Raw genomic sequence first — 20,526 nt, 5'->3', positions numbered from 1 at the left:
TATCAGACAAGAATAATTTTGCCTAAGGAAATAATATTACTGGCTATGAAGCAAAATAACACAATCTCCCTTAAAATCCTTAAAAACATATGAAACAATATATTTTAACATAAGGTTTCGAAGTCTAGTGCCATTATTAAGGCTGCAGAAATCTATTTAAACAGAATTCTTACTTCTAAGCTTTTATCATTTATTGGAAAAATTACTTTTGCGGATAAATTTTCTCAAGTTAATTTTAGTTAAAAGGTTAAGTTCTTTTAGAAATTGTTGTTAAAGTCTATCCAGCCCTTTATGATTACCCAAGCATAGCATAATGTGGTTATCGTAAGCATTTTCATACACATTTATTTTCACATATGTCCAAAACTTGTCTTGTAGGCACTCCTGAAGAATAGATTTTCTATATCTCAACCCCACAAAATAGGATCACGTAACTGGCATATGTAATTATGCAAATTGTAAAACAATATTAGCATACCTCATTCACGTGATTTCTAGCAGGTTCTTTATCTCCGCACCTGCCAAACACCAGAGACACTGAGGGAAGGACAATGTAATGTCCTCCTAACAATGTTCCATTGCCACCGAAAATACGTTTCTTATACTACCTGCTCTGCTCCTTCGTTTTCTAAGAATACAGAAATTCATGCTGGAATGAAAGCAAATTGTACGGAGATCCATGGAGAGAGATAGCAAAGAGCAAAAGTGGCTGCTGGAAACACATTCTAGGAGCTCTATAGATATAATGCTCCCAATCTCCCAACCATGATTAAAGAACACAAAGAATGCCCTAGGATCATGGGCTACCTACCCCAGGCCCTAAAGTCTCTCACATTAATTCCTCTCACCCATTTTAACAATGGTTAAAGCTAACTAGGAATAACCATTAACCAGAAATTTGGAAATAGCGTTGAATCCTGGTTAACAGCAAACCCCAGTTAGTAACCCCCTTGTTTGAGGCTGGGCTGACATAAGCCTTAAACAGAGGAAGGTAGAGAGAAAGCAAAGTTTATTACGCTCTCCATAAGACCCCAAAAGAAAAATGACTGTAAATATAACATCAGCCTAAATTGTGGCATGGGCAACCTTTTTTCTGTCAAGGGCCTCATTTCCTTGAGGGCAGTCTGTTGGGGGTTACAAGCCAGTAATGGGAAGGTTCAAAGACAGCACTGGGCAGCACAAGCACCCAAAGTGAGCAAGCTTTCTCTCTTTCTACCACCCACTTCTTTCTGTCTCTCTTCCTCCATCCCCATCCAGTGGGCTGCCAGGGGAGGCCATTGTTCTTGCCAGAGGTCTGAACCGTTTGCTTGCAGGAGGCCACACGAAATTAGGCTAAAGTTTACATCTGGCCTTAGGGCCATAGGTTGCCCACCCCGGGCCTAGATCTTCTGGAATATTAGGCAGGAGTCAGTCACATTAAAGCATCAGTGATCTATCTGGAATTAGGTTCCACTAGATTCAGTTGGTAGGGGGAAAAGGAGCCAGGCAATGTTTTGAAACTACTGTGGGAAATTGCCACGAGGAAAAACAAAATCCTGTACTATGTATGCATACCCAGACCATCAAAGAAGAAACCCGATTCTCTGTACAAGAATTTAATACCAGAAAGATACCTTAAGGACAACATTTATTGTGAGGTAATAACTGAGAAAATTAGAAGCGCTTGACTTCTGCCACGTAGCTCCAGGGACATTATGATTAATACATATCTCTATAGCCTGTTGTTCAATTATACTTTAATTCATTTGTTACTTAGGCTCTATTACTTAAGAAACCAAGCAAAACCTGTCATAAACATTCAGATAAAATAATGAACGCTCTCATTAGTATTTGCGATTTAAGGATCCAGTTTATGACACATTATAAGACTTCGTAAAATTTCAATGACTTGAATAAAAATAGAAGGGTATGTCTTATTCCCTTTCTTCATCTGCCTATAATACAATTTACTTTCAATCCTTACATAATAATACACTGCAAGAAAAATATAAACACTAATCATAATTTGGATTTCATATAATCATTATTAGTGAGGGATGACACACTATGTCAAGCTAGACAGTCACTATGAAGAGCAGGAGTGGGTAACCCATGCTCCTTGGCCACCTTTCATGTGACCTGTGGAGCCTCTGACAGGTTCCACTCAAGTCTTTCCTACTAAATTCTTCTCCTGTGAAATAACTGGGTTAGATACTGGATACCAAAACACTGTTTGGAGTAAACATGGCACCTCACCTAGTCATACAGTATTGAAGAAGATCCTAAAGAGTTTTCCTGAGTGGGAACTGTATTTTCCTTTTTCTTTTTTTACAGGGCCACAGTCTCCAAGCATTGTATTAAAATTAGATTCTGCACTATTTATAATCCCTTTTCTCCACAATAATAGTGGAGACAGAATTAAACCTATATTATTCAGTTCCTGATACCAATATACTTCACTGTGCAGGAAAATATTAATCCTCCTTGACAAAATTAATTATCATCTGGTTGATGTTGAGTTTTGGCCTTTGCCCTACTGACGGTCATTTTAATGCTTTTCTACAGAATTTGGTCTACCCTTTAACCGAGTGAATCTGAAAGAAATATATGAAATCTTACCTGCATTTTATCTGTTTGAATGAAGCAAGGCTATAGCATGGATCATTTGCTAATAGTGTTAATAAGTGACTCCTTGTGGGAGGATAATGCATCAGTTAACCCAAAATTCTTTTCTTCTACAAAATACCATCTTAGTTTGAACTTTCTCACCAGCTAACATCTAATTATTTCAGTCTTGGAAACTCACCAAAAAAGCTGAGGGAATGCCATCTTCAGCACCACATAATTTCACTGCTGACATTCTGAATTCCTCACAGTTGGGCTTGATACATGGTTCTCCTTACTGGAGTTAGCACTGAGAAAAAGTGCTTATTTTGCTAGATGAGTACTAGAATTTAATGCCAAGGATCATGATGCATACTAACTTCCATCATTTCTGTCTTAGACACATGGCATAAAGCCAGACAAATTTCAGTGAGTATATTCATTCATCTCAGGTTGCTCCGAGAACTGAGGTATGCCTTGACAGTATGCAATGCTAGGGCCCACACATTCACATACCCTCCATGCACTTAGGCTGTTATGATATGCATTATTATATACTTAGGACTTCAAAACCAATCCTAGGCCACTTTATTCCACTCTGCACGCTAAATACAAACAACATTGTGACCAAGTTGTCTCAGCTTGTCCCAACAAAATACAACAGGTGAATCTGTTATTACGATAGTTTGGAAAAATAAAACACACTCACAATTTCTCAATCACTCATTAGTGTTTTGCTTTTGTTAACGTTGGTTTTCTGACTTAGTCTAACACAGAGGCCATGAACACCAACTGTCCTGTATGAGAAAGCCAGAAATAGATGGGAAGCAGGTGAAGACATAACAACATCACACACAGGGCCACCACAAGAGGGATACGAGGGAGGCTGTGGCCTAGATACCAACTACAGGGGGCGTCAGTGCACTGTTGCCACTAGCAGTCCCCTCCCCCCAGCCCTCCTTCCTCCATCTGCTTGCCCGCTGCTGCTCTGGCTCTGATTGAGCCCAGCAATGCTCAGAGGGGCCATTTCCATGCCATGGCGCTGCACATACAAATAGTAATTTATTGCTCGGTAGGCTCACTCATTCACTCATCCACCAACAGAGGCTGCTTTACAGAACAATAAGTAATTGAGGAGTTGGAGGAGGAAGAGCACTAGCAGGAAGCAACATCAGTTACCTCTTCCTCCTCCTCACAGCTACTGCTGTGAAACAGTCTCGATGGCTACGGTAGACAGGGAGGAAAGCAAGCAACAGGCGGAGCTGCTGCAGTTCCACCTCGGCAGGCGGCTACCCTCCTTGCCTCGGCAGGCTCCGGCAAACAGGCAAGATGGTGCCCCTTGACTGTCAGAGAGTCCTCACACCAGCTGGTGGGCCTGCTGCCCTGCTTGCAGAGCGAGGGGCCATAGGTTCTGGCGGCAGGGGAACGGCTCTGCAAGCAAGCTAGCAGGTGCGCACGCGCACACACACACACACACACACGAAGTGAATGTTTCTGAAGAGGGAGGTGCCAAGACTCAGGGAAAGCTCCTCCCCATTCCTTCTATGAGGGCTATCTGCCTTGGCTGCCTAACGTGAGATTGGCAGCCACACACAAGAGGACCTTGTCCTTTGCTGCCCCTCAGTTGTGGAATGACCTGCCGGTTGAAATGCGCCTGCTGACCTCTTTGAAGGTTTTCAAGCAGGCATTAAAGACTCTATTATTCTGGCAGGCCTTCCCTTTTTAGAGCTCTTGTTCCCTTTGCTGACTTTTGTACTGTTTTAAGCTGTGTTGTTTTATTGTTGGACCTTTAAAAGTGGTTTTTAGTTCAAAGTTGTTTTTAGTTATATGCTGTTTGCATATATTGTCTGTATGCTTTTATGTAAGTGGTTTTTAAACTTTGTATATTGTATTTTAATGTTTTAATGTTTTGTGAAACAACTAGAGAGCTTCGGCTATTGGGCAGTATAGAAATTTAATTAATAATAATAATAATACCCTACATCACTTGGGTCTGTGCCATGTATTAGCATACACACTTGGAGATGGTAAACAGTAGGTCAGGTTCCTATCTCCACTCACAGTTGTTAACACTCACTTTACCTTTTGCATGTATATGCATTTTAAAATTAAAAGATTTGAAAATCCATTTGTTTGCCACTCTTTAAGCATCTCCCATAAGTGTTCTTCTTCATTTGCACACAGGGATTTCAGCCACTTTCAAACACACAGCTATGCTAACTTGCTTTCAGAGCAATCCCCCTTGTTCAGTTTGTTTAGCTATTTCTGCTTGCTGAGCAACTGATTAACTGTGCTGAGTCACTATTTTCCCTTTTAGTGGAAGTCATGTGGAGATAGATCTGTATTTCCATGCTTCAGGAATGATTGCTCCCTCAAGGGGTGAAGGATACCTAGTCTCTTTTCTAAGGGTGGAATATAAACTAATCTGTCTGAGTATCACTCAAATTTCATTACTTCATGACAGTGCTGGGGACCAGCCCACTGACAGTCTGGAAAGGCAAGCAAGATCAGATGCCTGCTTCTTCCTCTCAGGGTTTCTCTCCATCTCTCTCTCATTCTGCTCCACATGTGACCATGAAGAGAATAGCACCTCCTACTGTTTTGCTTACCAAGGCATTCATCAGAAGGATTTCTGCAGTACATTTTACTTTGACTCTCCATTTTAATCTATTTCTTCAACATTATTTTATTTGTTGTAGCGCGGTGAGCCAGTGTGGTGTAATGGTGAGAGTGTTGGACTGGGAGCCGGGAGATGGGGGTTCTAGTCCCCACTCGGCCATGGAAGCTCACTGGGTGACTTTGGGCCAGTCACAGACTCTCAGCCCAGCCTACCTCACAGGGTTGTTGTTGTGAGGATAAAATGGAGAGGAGGAGGATAATGTAAGCTGCCTTGGGTTCCTTGGGAGAGGGAAAAAGGCGGGATATAAATGCAATAAATAAATACATCTTGCTAAGTTACAGCAAGCACACATCCATGCATGCCTGTTCTGAAGTAAGTCCTGCTGAATTCAAGTAGAGTTACTAGGCAAGTGTGTGCATGTATATAGGATTCCAGCCCAAATCTCTCTCTCTTAATCATTAGGTCAACTTTCAGTCAATTTTCTTCCCCAAAATATTCCATTATTTTAAGTAGGGCTGTAAGATTCAACCAATTAATCAACTTAAAAGTTTGATGTTCTCAAATGATCTCCTGTTGCCAGCCCACTCCAAAGATCATTCTAGAATGTGTGGCTCTGTACATGGCCAGACAGATTACACACAGATCTAGTCCAGTTCAGTTCTATACTTACCTGGCCCCATGAACTCAATGGGGTTTATTTCTGAGTAGACATTACAGAATAAAACTGTTTAAAGCACCTTACAGTACAGTGACATTGATAAATGTTGAAATGTTGAAGAACTGAAAAACAGAAGAGACATCAATATCCCAGAAAACACATGGTTCTCCCACCCCCCATGAATACATGTTATGCTGTTCAGGTACTGACAGCGGTAGTAGTGGGGTGCCAAAATACCTTGAGGTGGCCCTCCTGGATCAGCTGAGAGTTGTCCCTTTTGCTACTTTCCTCTACCCATATTTTTGGGAACTAATTGTATCCATGTGGTCTTTCTATCAAGTTCAGCATTTTGTTGTTCTCCCTCTTGTCTATGTCCCCTCAGTCCTTTCTCTCCTCCTAGGTTCATTTATATAATCTAATGTTTTACTGTGTGTCCATGAGTGTGAATCTTTTAAGGGACATGGATCTCTATATACAAATAAATTGCTTATAACCACCCTGAGCATGCATAGGATGGGGCAGAAGTCCCAAAAATTAAATAATAAACAACTTTTTGTGCTTTACCTCTTTTAAATGTGCTAGGATAACAGGGAAAGTTATGTTGTAGGCACACACAGCAACAGATTTTAAAACCAAATAAAATATATCCTGTACACAGGCTCCCAGACAAAATCCTGAAACAGTGGATTGTATTTTTTTCACTAAAACCAAGCAATTTCTTAATGCACACCTGACTCATCTCTCTCTCTCTCTCTCTCTCTCTCTCTCCAGTAAATTTATTTATTTATTTATTTATTTCATTTCTATACCGCCCAATAGCCGAATTCATGACAGTATGTTCTTTACAAGTTCATGAGGGTATTTAAATATGACCATTTAAGAATTGTCTGAGGTGCCTCTTATTCCTGACAAAATGATTTGTTTTCTTTATTACTACTTCCATTAAATACTAAGACCCAATGTACACACACCAAATGTTCCTCTTCCAAGAAGCTTACGTTCTTTGTCTTTGCACTTATTTACTACACTGCCCTAATCTAACTAGGGCATATCTGAGGCCCATAACAGTAGTTCTATTCAGCATCTGTATTATGTTCAGTACGAATTGTAGCATTGGATGGACAGTGAAGTGTCAGAATGAATCCAGTAAAGAACCAAAGAAGGGGGCAAGAAGGAAGTCTTGGAGAGGAGTTAATGTATCCAGCTCTCATCCAACTCCAAATTTGACTACCTACAAGTTATGAACTTCATACAAATAATGTGCTTTTGATCATGTCTCATGGATTTTCTTACCCCCAAAACTTCCTGAAGCAATACGTTCTTAGCACATTTACCACTTTAACCACTCTTCCATCTTCAATAGGAAGTACAATACTAGAATTATCAAATAGCAGGAATACTTCAGCCACAAATTCTATCCCCTGCAAGCTTCAGAGTTCCAGTTCTTATACAAACAACCTATTTGGGGTCAAACTATGATTTATGACACTTGGTCCCACAGACTCACTTAAAATAGTTTTAAAAGCCTCTCTCTTCCCCTTCCCCCACCAATGCAAAACAACAACAACAACCCCTAACATTACATTTCAGATATCAGTTTAGTTGGTGAAATAACATGTTGGAAAAGCTTTTAGCTAAAGTGAAGCCCGACAATCTAGCAATTTGTTCCACTTTTATAAATAAGAACTCTGGCCTTTGACTCAGAAAGGAAAATATCATTATATATGGTTTAGCTTGGTCTCATTTCTGCACATTTCTTTGAAAAACTTTACGCATCATCTCTGTGAGCTAAGCAGAGAAACCCTGCTTTTACAATTCTTCACTTTTGATAAACCTAAATCAACCAATCTTGACAATTTTTTTTCTTTTCTTCAAAACTTAAAAGTATAAATTGAGTAGGCAGCATGAAATGAAGGCACAGATCCTGCCCTACCCCTCTCTTGTGATTATCAGGACAGAAGTCCTGAGTGGGTCCTGGATCTGAAACTGTAGATAAATCAGGCAAGAATTCAGCTGATGCACCATCACCTGTGCTTAACCTCCTCCCCTGCCTGCTTTAATTTAGCCCCATAGCAAACTGGAGTGGTGAAAACAAATAGTGGAGGAGCAGGATAGATTAAGTATTTAAACATTTATTTAAAGTTGTAGGCACTGTTCAGAGCTGGGGGGGAAATACTTCCTTCATCCTTCAGCAATGTTTGCTATTACATTTTAAAATGTATCTCATCAACCACAAGGACTAGAAATGTATTGTTAAAATAAAACTTGGCATTCTCTGAATTCTCTTGCCAAGCTGGGGTGGTCATAAAGTAGAAGTGGCCTCTTACAAAGTACACAGCAACTAAACCCCTTATCACTCAGGCCTGTGATGCGTTAGCTTTTATAGACCTGCTCCAGCCTAGGGAAGTACGAAAGTCACTTACCTGAACCCGAAAGTTGATTCGCGGTGGGGGGGAGGCGCTCCGTCCCTCCCCCCAAAATTCTGGCCGGGGGGGAGGCTCCCTGTCCCTCCCCCCTGAAATTCTGGCTGGGGGGGAGGCACCCCGTCCCTCCCCCCTGAAATTCCGGCCGCGAATCCTATCCTGACGGGACGCAAATGGCGGCTGTCGTAGCCGCCGCCGTTTGCGTCCCTGCAGCCAGCCATGATAGGCTACGTAAATGTTTATGTAGCCTATCACGGCTGAGTGAAAAAAACAAAACAAAAATCGCGCGTACGCAAATGGCGGCGCCCATGGGCGCCGCCATTTGCATTCCTTATTTTGGCATGTGTAGTCTACGTAAACATTTACGTAGATTATGGCGAAAATAAGGGGAACGCTATTTTTTTTTTCACTCAGCCGTGATAGGCTACGTAAACATTTATATAGCCTATCATGTTTTGTTTTTTTTTAACTTGGAAATGGCAGCGGTGGCGGCCGGTCAGAAGACCGGCCGCCCCCACTGCCAAACCGCCGCCACCGCCAGGGACATTCGCATAAGGTAAGTCCCGTCCTGGGGGGGCACTGGGGGGCAGACCGTTTCTCCACCAATTTCGGGGGGCCAAAAGTGCTGGCATTCGGCCTCCCTGAGATTTGTGGAGAAATTCTCTGACATCCCTACTCCAGCCTATCTTTTTCTAACTGACCTATCTACTTTTCCTGTAGTTCTTTGTATTACCTGAAACTATGGTAACACAATGCTGATCACGGAGCACATGAGGGCTCATTCGTGTAATGGGAAACACCTGCTAGTGGTCTATCATGAGATCATGAAGGGTCTCAGCAGGCGAACAACTTACTGTGTCCTTGCTAATCATATATGATAGAATTTAGAAAAGTAAGGACAAGTTACAGAATAAGATTTCAATATCAAAACTGCAGTCACAAACTTCATCCTGTGTTCACAGTCTCATTTCTGACAACTAGGTTTCTGAAAATGACATCACTATAGAAGAGACACTTGATTCTTTATCAAATTCTACTTGTCTACAGGATTTCTTATAGCTACTCAGCAGAAATGTCTTAATTGAAAAGAACATAAATGTTGTATTTACTGATTATAAATTCAAATTCCAAAATAGCCAGTAGACTGAGAATTTTAAGTAAAAAATTCAAGATCTCTAAGCACCATCCCCTCAGTATATTTTGCCCCTACATTGTCCTTTTTAAGACAAAGGACTTTATTTTACCTGACATGTTTTCTATCTAAGAAATACAACTATCACAGGGCAGTAAATTCTCAAACCAAAACAATCTATCCCATCAAACTAAAAAGCCTATGGCAAAATATGTGTGCAAATTGAATTCCCTATTTATTGAGGGTTATACTATTGCTGGGAGAGACTACCCGCCTTCACACAGCATCTTGCTATTACATTTCTCGAAGAATATGCAACTGTATCTCTAATATTAAGAACGCTATTGTTTATTGAACTATGTATTTAGTTTTCTGATATTATACTCAGGTAGCTTATTCTAATAATGTTATAATTCATGGCACTTATAAAGCCCGTTAAAATATTATAAAGTCTGTAACTGCCAGCAGACGAGGAAGGTGGGAAAATGTGCTATTGCAGCAATGGTGGAGAAAACATTTCCCATAATGCCTTGCTGCCCCAGAGCTATTAAAATTACAGGCAATGAATCTTAAGCAAGATCTGGGAATCCCAGTATTTGGAAACTATTATATGATTCCTTCAAGCCTTCTTTCAATCACAACACGCTTTCCTCCAAGGACTTGAATTCTGAAATATGTGTAGCTTTGCTCTGAAGCTTCTCTTTGGCTAGGGCTTCAAATCATCAGTCTATTTGTAACAGAATAGTCTTATTAAAGTCAAAGAGATGGCTATAAAATTGATAGATTGTGAATTGATACTTATAGCTATAAATCACATACTTGAAAATAGCCTCAATGACTTCAGAGATATTACTCCTGAGTAAGTGGTTGAATGGTATTGGCTGTGTACAAGCAACCTTGACTCAATAATTTAATTTTCTGCCCAGCCATTAAGGGCACTGTTCTATGCAAGCTTTTGCTTGCGAATTACTGGCCTGCTAGTAACACCTATGGTGCTGCTATCCCCAAAAATAGTTGGAATGAAACTTAATGTCATAATGAGCAAGCCTAACTTCTTGTACCTCATAAGGTTTCAAACAGAGACACTTAATTCTTGTAATTAAGCACTGCTTAAGGGGAACATTGCAAATGTGTATGATTGTTGAACCAGCACCCCAAGAACAATGGGTTTTACCTACAGTAACAATTCCCAGAATTGTAGGTCATTCCATGTGGGAACCCCACTTTATAGCAAAATGGATTACTAAAAACAATATGTTAGTCAGAGTAGAAGAACATTGTGACCAATAGAAAAGGAATCAGTAGGTTTGTCCAACACTTACATTGTCTGAAGAAGGTTGTAATGCAAACCATATTTCTGCAGTGTGTGAATGGCAAAATTTAGCCCGTAATGACACCTGTGTGTATTATATTGGACAAGGTTGCATGTGTGTGGTAACTACGTGCCCAGAAGTATATTGGGGAACTTCCACTGCAGATTATGGGCCAACTGAAAGTTGTAGATGTAATGTTACTGAAGTTACTGTGTGTGATTTGGCAGAGTGTCTAAGTGAGATGAACAGCAGAACTGAGCATGCTCAGATGCCTAGTAAGAGGAGGAAAAGTACTGTTTTGACTTCTCGTGGTGTACACCTGCTGGTAAGAGAATGTCCCTACTCGATGGTAGTTGGGCAGGGAAGCGTAGCCCTGAGCACGAGCGACAACTAGGAGGAGGTGTTTGGGCAGATATGACCAAAAATGGCCAAAGATGACCGGGAGTTCAAAGAAGATATACCAAAGAGAAATGCGTCAATCAAGATAGCAGGCCCAGATGGTAGACATTGGGTCATATGTTGGGACATTTCAAAGTAGCCTGTTTGTAATGGTGCCAGACACGTTCCCCAGACACATGAAAATATGGGAGATAGATGGGACACCTTGTTTCTGATTAGTGAGCAAATGCTCTAACCACATGCACCCCATTTTCTATTGGAGGCTGATTGTCTCATTGCTCCTTAGGCCCCACCTTTGACCAGAGCAGGGGTATAAAAGCCCAGGGAATGGGAGCTCTGGGGTGGTGCTTTTTATTCCTGCTGCTGCTCCACTTCCCTCTTTCTGTCATGCCACCAGACCCACAGATTTAGGTAACTATGGATCTCTTTAGACCCTTAGACTTTGGGACTTGGAGTGGGTTCTGCGTTTGGGACTTGGAGGTTATATCTGAGGAGCGGATTTGGAATCCCATCTTCAGAGGAGACAACTGGAATTATTCCCAAGTCTTGAGTTTTCTGTTCACTCCAACTCCTTCCTCTACTCTTCCTATGCCTAGAGAAACTTAGTAATGCTTCAGCGTAAGTTTTTGTATTCAAGTAAGAAGCAGAGGGAGGTAATGGGAGGGTTAACACATAGGTTGAATTGTTTTTGTTTAGCTTTGAACTGCAAGTAGTAAACAGGAGTAAGTTGGAAAGAGGAGTCATAACCATGTTAGAAGCTCAAGCCGTTATCTTATTGGTCAAGTTCATAGTACCAGCTTTGGCAATTGCAATTCTTTTGATTGATTTTCTGTTTTTGTTGCATTCTCTTTCCCTGTAATTGGAGACAAAGTTTCTAACACTCATATAACCACCATGCCATTTTCTTCTGTATTTTTCCTGAATTTTCAGCAATAAAGCCATAAATATGGTAATATGGTCATTACCAGCTTTGGCAATTGTAATTCTTTTGATTGATCTTCTGTTTTTGTTGCATTCTCTTTCCCTGTAATTGGAGACAAAGTTTCTAACACTCATATAACCACCATCTTGTACTACATATATGGGAATCCTCATATGTCTTAGCAATGGTGGCAAAGGTCCTACCTGAAGATTAATAATAGGAGGAATGGCTCATACAGGTGAGGTAGTATGGGTGAGGCTCACTGAAGATAAGAGACTCGGGGAACTGGCAGGGATAGTAAGTCTGTGGATTGCAACCTAGGGGTGTAATCTTTACTTTAATCTAAAACCAGGGAAGAAAGAGCATAATTGATAATCTATGAATCTAGATGATTATAGGTATAGTTATAGGTGAAGTTTTTCTTACAAATGTTTCTAATCTCACTTTAGGGTGACAAGTTTGAAGCAGTGAGGTTTGGTGCAATAAATTATGATATTTGGATAGGATGACACTGGTGATTGGTGAAAGTGTGACACAAATGACGTACCTCATCGTCGGTGAAGTTCCTTCGGAGAACGTTTGGGAGGAATGGCATGCAAATCATGCCCACCACGTACAGTTGTCATGCCAGCCCTTCTCCAACCCCTTACAAATGGGCAGCCCATTCACCCCAGGTGTAATGTCAGGGAATGAAACTAAACGAACTGAGACCAGAGTCTCACATACCACGGTGTTTTTCATCATGGCTTTTATGGTGAATCCATCGCTGACCTGCTTCTTGGTTCGTTTTGCATGTCGCAGTGGCTCCTGCAATTGTGGGGGTCTGTCTTTGTAGGGGCTTAAGCCCTCTTTCTCTGCCACCATCTCCTCAGGTGGCTGCTGGAGGAGGGATTTGAAGGGAAGGCTGGAAAATAAAGTAACTTGGGGACGAAAAAAAATTGAAACGAATCCACCACCTAAATTCCGTCCCCCTGCATTAGCTCTCCTTAGCTTCTGTGCAGGCTTCTGTGTGGATTCAGGATGAGGAGAGGAGGGATGGGGTGGGTGAGGGAAAATATTTGCCTGTTTCCAACACCAACTCGCTTCCAGGGACTCGGTTGCTAGGCGACGTATCAACAACCAGCCAGTGGAGCGTAAGAATTCCGCCCTTGTCAGAAACTTCGACGCCTCTGAGCAGGCTTAATTTGCATGCGCTTGCTCAGTAGCAACGGCTGAAGTCAGTTGCCTTTTCTTTTGCCCTTAGTTACGGCGAGAGCTCCTTGCCCCTAACTCGACAAAAGACTTACACTAGGAAGGAGCTGAGAGGGCGGGGTGACATAGCTCTGTCGGGGGTAAGGCGCGTTCAGGAGGCAAAGGATGTGGAAAACCAGGAATCGTATGCAAGACCGGGCGAGAGCAGAGCATGCTCAGTAGCTCACATTGCAGTCGGTCTGCCCTGGGTCTGCCCTCACTTGCTGTAGACCGTTCCTACGTCTATCTAGGAGAGGGGGGCATGATGCAAGAGCTAGGCCGGCCTCCTATAATGAGAAAAATGTGTCTGCTCCTGGACCCATGGAGGGGAGGCGAATAGGATTCTATGCTGCGAGGAAGGGAATACAGGCGGAGATGCTTTCAACGGCTGTAACAGCAGTCCATGACATATCCACGCACACCCGTATTACCGGTTGTATGTGGGTTTTTTAAATTTAAAAACAACGTTCCAAATGTCTTTTCCTTTTATTTGTTTCCCTTTATTTCCAAAATATATTTTATATAAAACAGATTAAGCTGTTTATCCATGCACGATTACTGGGAAGTAAAACTCCACTGAAATAAGCAGGACTCATTTCCAAGTAGTGTACCCAGTCTCCTCTGTAAAACCAGCAAGCACAGCCAAAAATCTCTAGTTTGAAGGCTTTTTGCCTTCTGCCTATTTTTCCTTGGCTGGTGTACTGCTTTAGATTTTAGTACAGAAAAAGTATACATCACCTTAGATGCAAAAGCGACTGATTCATTTTATAAATAAGCAGCAGTATTTTCCTTTTTAGTTGTGCCTCGAATACATATGATTAAAATGAAAATTACGTTGACATTTTGTACCGTTTTAAGTAACTAGGACTAATACAAACGTATGTTTGTTGCAGGACTAGCTACCTCGGACAGCAAATCCTGTCTTGATGAACGGGCATTTTAAATACCCTGTAAAGTATTTTGAATTCACATCTGATCCGCTTTTGAAGCGTACTTCTCATGAGTAAGCCTCATGGAACTCAGCGGGACTTACTTCTAAGTAAAAATCACCCGCTGTAAATACACTTGCTGAAAGTAATTGAAATGTGGTTTTAAAAAAAGAGTTGATTCCCTCCTTGCCTTCGGCGTGTGTTTGCCTGTGGATTAAGCGGAATGCAATGCTTAAAGGGCCAACTAGACAAGGATGGGAGCAATTATTTCTCTCCCGTCCAGATCAACGTGGCAGCGAGATAACACCTGCTCGCAGCCCTGCCTTGTATTGAGGTTCTCTCTTTCACGTGCGACTGCGTTATCGTCGCTCCACGTGAGGAAATGAGGTTGCCGTGGTCACATGATATATACACGCACAGTGACATAGTTCAGTAGATAAAGGAGGCCCGACAAGCAAGCGAAGGACTACATTTCCCAGAATTCACTGCAACAAGACTCTCCGCGCCTGCGCAGTAGCTGGCCTGCGGGGAGCGTTGTGTCCTGAAGGTTAGCGTTTGAGCGGCAGGTGTGGACAGGGCTGCGTTTGTGAGCGCCCCCTTTTTCCACCGCTGGCTATGATAGGTGAGTGGGAGCCGGATGTAGCCTCCCCCCTTTTCCCCATCTTGGCAGAAGGAGAAAGGAAAGGACGGGGGAGTGAGTTGATATCCGTTGTCTGTCAAATAGTGCAGTCCTTTCGCTTGGTGTAAACGCTGAGCCCTGTGTCTACGCGCGCCCCCCCACGCACACACGGTCTCGCAGCTGGTGACCTCTGTCGAGGTTGCACTGCACCAAACTACACGTTAGGTTAAGCCAGCCTTCCCCAATCTAGTCCTCACCAGATGTTTTGGACTACAGCTCCCATCAGACCCTGCCAATGGTCAGGAATGCTGGGAAGTGTGGTCCAAAACAGCTGGAGACACCACACTGCGAAAGACTGGGTTAAGCAACGTTTGTTTGTTTATTTAAGCATGCTTAGTACAGCCGCTTTAATTTTGAAGGAAAGGCAGCCAGTCAGCAGCTGGTGAGGAGAGCTGGTCCAACAGTAAATAACCTCTCCTCCTTTCCCATGCCTTGCACCAGAGGCTGGAAAGGATCTGAGAGTGTGCAAGAAAAGAAGGCAGTGGTTGCTGTTTTTCTTGCTCATCTCTGGGCACCGCCGCCGTGGGGAGAACCTACACAATGCAGCTAATCCAAATACTCTCTTCAGAAGGAGTAAGATTTCCCCTTCAGGTAAAAGGATCCCATTTCAACATAGTGTTCCTTGCTTCTTGGAGCAATGAGAAGTCCCGGGGCAGGGCTGAAGGTTTTGGTTTCCTTTGGATAAGAGAGTACTCGGGACTTACGGCGTGTTCGGGAGAGCTGCTTTATTTACAAACATACAAGCAGAGCAAAGTGGAAGTGAATAGGTTTCTGCAAGTGTTTGCGCAACTGCTGATCCTGCCTCGGATTCCTAAACAAAATTTGTTTCATCCCACCCCAGTTGCAGAACAATCATAGGGGAAAACCCTCACTCTACCTGTCTCTCTCTAAATCAGGCTTCCCCAACCCGGCACCCCTCTAGATGTGGTCAGACTACAACTCCCGTCACCTATCAGTGTAGCCTGTTGGCTGGGGATGATGAGAGTTGTTGTTCAAATGCGTCTGGAGGGTGTCAGGTTGGGGAAGGCTGTTCAAAATTTAAATTGCGAAACTGGCTGCGCAACTGTTTTTCTTCCTCTCCCCACCCCCAGAGTTTTACCTTCCCAACTCTGATTGGTATTGCATTTCAAAAGCTGGAGAAAAGTCCCCACTCAGCTATCAAGAATGTTACTGTTTTTTTCATTTAAATCCCTGATCACTCAGACCCATTTCATAGTAATCAAGAAGGCCATGCAAAGTATGATCTGTCACAAATGTTTCCTGCAGTGAACCGTAGTTATTGTGAGTTATGTGCAACTCCACTGCACTTTTTCTAACCTGCAAGACATCACCAAAGGGGAAAAGGTAGTCAGGCTTAAACTGATTGGCCATAACCCAATAGAGAATTACAATACAATATTATGCATAGTTACTTGGAAATAAATCCTGGTGTGTTCGATGAAATTTACTCCCAGGAAGGGTGTGTGTAGTATTGCAGCCATAGGCATACCTAAACTGGTTGAAATAAGTGAGTTTAAGCACAGTATAGTCTGAGTTGAATTGTGACCATAGACCACACCAATGATATATTCTGTATTTATATACCCCAAAGAACTATTGTTACCCAAATAGTAATTTCTCTTGGTCCTTCTTCTGCTATTTTGGATTCTATATAATGTTGTTTATGCATACAAGAAATATATATTTTCTTCTTATGCTTCTTCCACAGTGACTTTTTAAAAGCTCTTTGGTGCATTTTAATATGTATGTTTTTAGATTTATTTTGTACCTGATTCATAGATTATCTGTTTACAAGTCCTGACTTCTGAGTGGATGAGATGGTGTGGGAAACATTCAGAAAAGCTGTGATCGTTGTTTAGCAATATTTGTTTGCTTCGAGATTGTGTGTGTATATTATGCATACACACACACGTATGTATATATGCACATATGTCTATGTGTATGTGCATACTCACAAGATTGTGCTTTGTTGGCCTGTTGAACATCTGAAAATCTTTTTGCAAGTTTAGTTTGCCTATGTAATCTGTGTGGGTTTTTCTTTTTTTGTGAAACTATTAAGTGAGGCCTTTGTCTATATAATGTCTTCATTTTTGTTCCTACTGTCTTGCATTCTAGAGGGAATTTGTAGTAAGTCTGGCTTTCAGTAAAAAGCTTTTGTATGTGTTGTGTCTGTGTTTTTCTGTTCAGTAAATGTGGAATACAGAGGAAACTGTTCTCTCCATCAATTTTCCAAATTTGTTTAGCAGATTGTAATTATAATCCTGCATACTAATTGGTGGCTATAAAAAATAAACTACTTGTCTCCACCTAAATTTTATGCTACCCAGGGACATAATCCAAAATTTTGGGTGATGTAGGCTACTTGTCCTTTGCACTATAGGAGTATGGGATTTTGTTTAACTATACATATATAAGGACACTAAGCAACATCAGTTACTTGAAGACTCAGGCTGTAATCCTATGCACACGTACTTGGAAATAAGCTCCATTGAACTTAATGGGACTTAATTCTGGGTAGACACGTATGGGATTGCAGTGTAAGTGCCCAGAACTTTCCAGAAGTAAGGCATGGTACTTTATTGGTAGAACAGTATTTTTCCATGGTATTGAAAGCAAATATCCATGCTTTTTGTTTCACCATCTGCTCTAAATATTAATGATAAATATAATACATGAGCTACTGTGTCATATTTGTAATGTTTGACTTCAAAAGTAACATTTTTGCTCCTGGTTCATTGTTTTATGTGGAAAAGCAGTCTTTAACGCTTTGTATGTCATGAGGTTCATGACTCAGTGTTAAAACCGTATATGAGTGTGTAGCCATTTATATGTTCAGTATTACTTTCATGCATCATTTTAGGTCGAGTTATTTGTGGCACACTTTAATGTATTGGAACTTTCAGAAATCTGATTTAAATGACATCCGTTTTTAAAATTAATCTTCACTCTGATTATATGAAGAGTTTCCATCAGTGAATTATTGAAATTACTGCCTGGGTTGATAACCAGGGATTTGTATTGTTTTTATGTGACAAAATTATAAGTTTAACCAGAAGTTCAGGGCAGGAAGGAAGAAAGTTGTTTCAGAACTACTATTTATGTTTTCCCAATAACATATTTCTAAGCAAAGGTCTGTTACGTTGGGAAAAGGTTATTGTATGGTGATGTAACTTCATGTTTTTTTCCCTACAATTTGATTGGTGTGTGCTTGAGCTACTCTATTATTATAACATGGATAGCTTAAATTAGAGTTGTCATTTTGCATAATTTTTGTTATTCCACAGATAACAAAATAACAAGATAACATTCCACAGATGGTCACATTCTTAAATATAACAGATATTATGAAGGCTAACCTTAAAGCATTTGGCATAGACATTATACCTGGGAGCTTGCTGCATCAGACAGTGGAAAAGTCTGTCTCACAAGGCCTTGACTTTGTCTGAGGGGGAGTGATGTGCACTCTTTACAGGAGAGATCATATAGTGTTGGCAAAACTGCATTTGCCCTCACATTAATACATGTTTGCACCATGTGCAAACCTGTCTGCCTGTCCTCAGCCTAGTCCTCAAGAACAGCAAATGAGGGCAATTCAAGGCCATCCTTACCGTTAGGCAAAATGAGAATGGGGGCAGAAATGGAGGTGAGGCGTTGGACAGAGTTGTGTATACTACACCCTAAGCTAACCTGCTGCCTTTAGATGTGGTGGAGGATGCTTTCTCATTGCTAGTGTTGAGGTAAGATTCAACTGCCAATCCAGTTGGCTTCTGTACATGAATGGGAACGGGCATCTTTTTGTTCACCTGAGGCAGCAAAGTATGTTGCGCTAACCCTAGGTAGTAGCCATTTTCCAGGGCTGTACCATTGCAGGGGTATTGCTTGGTTCTTAAAAGATTTGGGGCCCAGGCCTGTAAGACACAAATCTGTATAACATTCACGTATGTTGATTTCTATCTGTATATGCAGATGTAGAAATAATTACTAGAATTTATTTAAATTTCACAGGAGGTGAATCCAGCCAAATAATTTCTCATCCCAATAATCTCAAGTAAAACAAATTCTTCAGTTAATTTGCACCCTGCCCTAGATCACCCCAACCAATGGAAAAAGTTGTCTCCCCCTAAATTTAATAGCCATGCTGGGAGAGATGGGGGAGGGGAGAGTTAACCCTCCTCTCCCCTCCCCCATTGCAATCCCCCCTGAAAATCACCCCCCCCCCGGCAACTAAACTAAAGAAAAAAACTTCCATTGGCACCAATGGACACTCAGGTCTCTGAGGAATAAATCTGGGGCCCATGGGCCCAGGTCTAGTAACGCCCCTTGCTTTGTTAATTCCAATCACTTTGTGAAATCTGGCCCTTCAGCCCGACTCAATACCATTTGGCTAGTCTAGCCACTGGTATCTTATTTCTAGAAATGGGTCCTTATTTAGGATTGCTAAATAACAAGTTGTTCCTTGAAATAAGGAACAGGTGGCAGGCCTATTTTTGGTCCTCATTGTCCCCTTAAGGTTGTCAGATCCTCCTGCTGCAATTAGAGTAGAAGACACAACTGACAGAAATATCCCCTGTCAGTTTCTAAGATTTAGACCTAGCAACTTTTTTGTCTCATTGCCTCACCCTTTTGCCTGCCCACTTCCTCACTGCCAAGAGTACAATGTCCATCCTTTCTAGTCTCTGGCCTAGATTTGGGTTTTATATTAAACTAGTAATTTTTAAATTCTTGTTTGTTTTTTATTGTCTTCAATTTTGTACTCCACTTTGTATGTCCACTGACAGAAAAAATGAGGTAAAAATGACAAATCAAATCAATAGTCAAGTAGGCATGTATCAAATTCTTCAAATAAGAGAATACTGGAAATGTCCGTGGTCAGCAGGGCTAATTGTATTTGTGTTTCTTGACTATTCTACTAAATAGGAAACCCCAAGCCCTCCTTCTCCCTTAAGAATTTCCTCTGCTCTTCCCCTGTTGCCCATGAACATGGTTAAGACTTGGCCTTAATCAGGATCCCTTCTAACCACAGCAGTTGGTTGAGGTTGTTGGGGCAGTGTATTCATATCCCGGAGCTTGCTCCCGATCATCAACATTACGTTTGTGTGCTCTCCACCACCATCACTGCTCAGTTCTCTTTGAATTTTAATTTTCTAATAAACTGAAGTAATTTGGAGCATATGTAAGGTTTGCATTTCTTCCCTTTCCTGGTTTGATACCCTCTATGGAATTCATTCAGTGGGAACATATGTTCAAGACTTCAGAATAATTACAATATCACTAAAAGCTTCATAACCAGATTACTGAAATTTAATGTTAAAAATTTGATTTTCATTGATCTAGTCCTTTCAAATTACCGCTAGTCTCTTTTCTTCCCTTAACAAAAAAAGAAATGACAGACAAAGCAAAAGTGCAGAATATTTACAGGATCTTAAGCTTGGTAGATAGAAATGTCTCTTAAAACCACCGTTGAGTTATAACATGCTGGTGTCTTTATTGTGGTCTTATCAGTCTTTTAAACAATGTGACTCCTTCTCAATTATATGATTTTAATCCTTCCTCTGAGCATCACTTCATACTCATGATTAACATTTAATCTGTTACAATCACCTGTGGAGGAAGTTCTATGCTGTGCCCCCCCCCCCCC

At 41.3% G+C, this 20,526-nt stretch overlaps 2 protein-coding genes across 3 annotated transcripts in view; one reads left to right on the top strand and one right to left on the bottom strand.

Moving 5' to 3' along the window:
- Positions 1 to 13,221, bottom strand: part of PACRG (parkin coregulated) — a 386,078-nt gene extending 372,857 nt beyond the window's left edge. Inside the window, exon 1 of one of the 2 annotated variants that reach the window (XM_084827984.1) lies at positions 12,777 to 13,221. In XM_084827984.1, the coding sequence (XP_084684110.1) occupies positions 12,777 to 12,914 (138 nt within the window). In that variant the 5' untranslated portion in view covers positions 12,915 to 13,221. The remainder of the gene's footprint in view (positions 1 to 12,776) is intronic. The other variant, XM_084827983.1, reaches the window with a different exon arrangement.
- A 1,476-nt stretch (positions 13,222 to 14,697) lies between these two features.
- Positions 14,698 to 20,526, top strand: part of PRKN (parkin RBR E3 ubiquitin protein ligase) — a 1,219,260-nt gene continuing 1,213,431 nt past the window's right edge. Inside the window, exon 1 of the mRNA XM_084827978.1 lies at positions 14,698 to 14,831. Coding sequence (XP_084684104.1) covers positions 14,825 to 14,831 — 7 coding nt within the window. The 5' untranslated portion in view covers positions 14,698 to 14,824. The remainder of the gene's footprint in view (positions 14,832 to 20,526) is intronic.

This window comes from Heloderma suspectum, chromosome 1 (assembly GCF_057233095.1).
Source record: "Heloderma suspectum isolate Gila_16-S chromosome 1, 16-S_ref, whole genome shotgun sequence".
Taxonomy (NCBI): Eukaryota; Metazoa; Chordata; class Lepidosauria; order Squamata; family Helodermatidae; genus Heloderma; species Heloderma suspectum.
The sequence above is the reverse complement of the archived record's forward strand: the minus strand, read 5'-3'. Positions and strand labels throughout refer to the sequence as shown.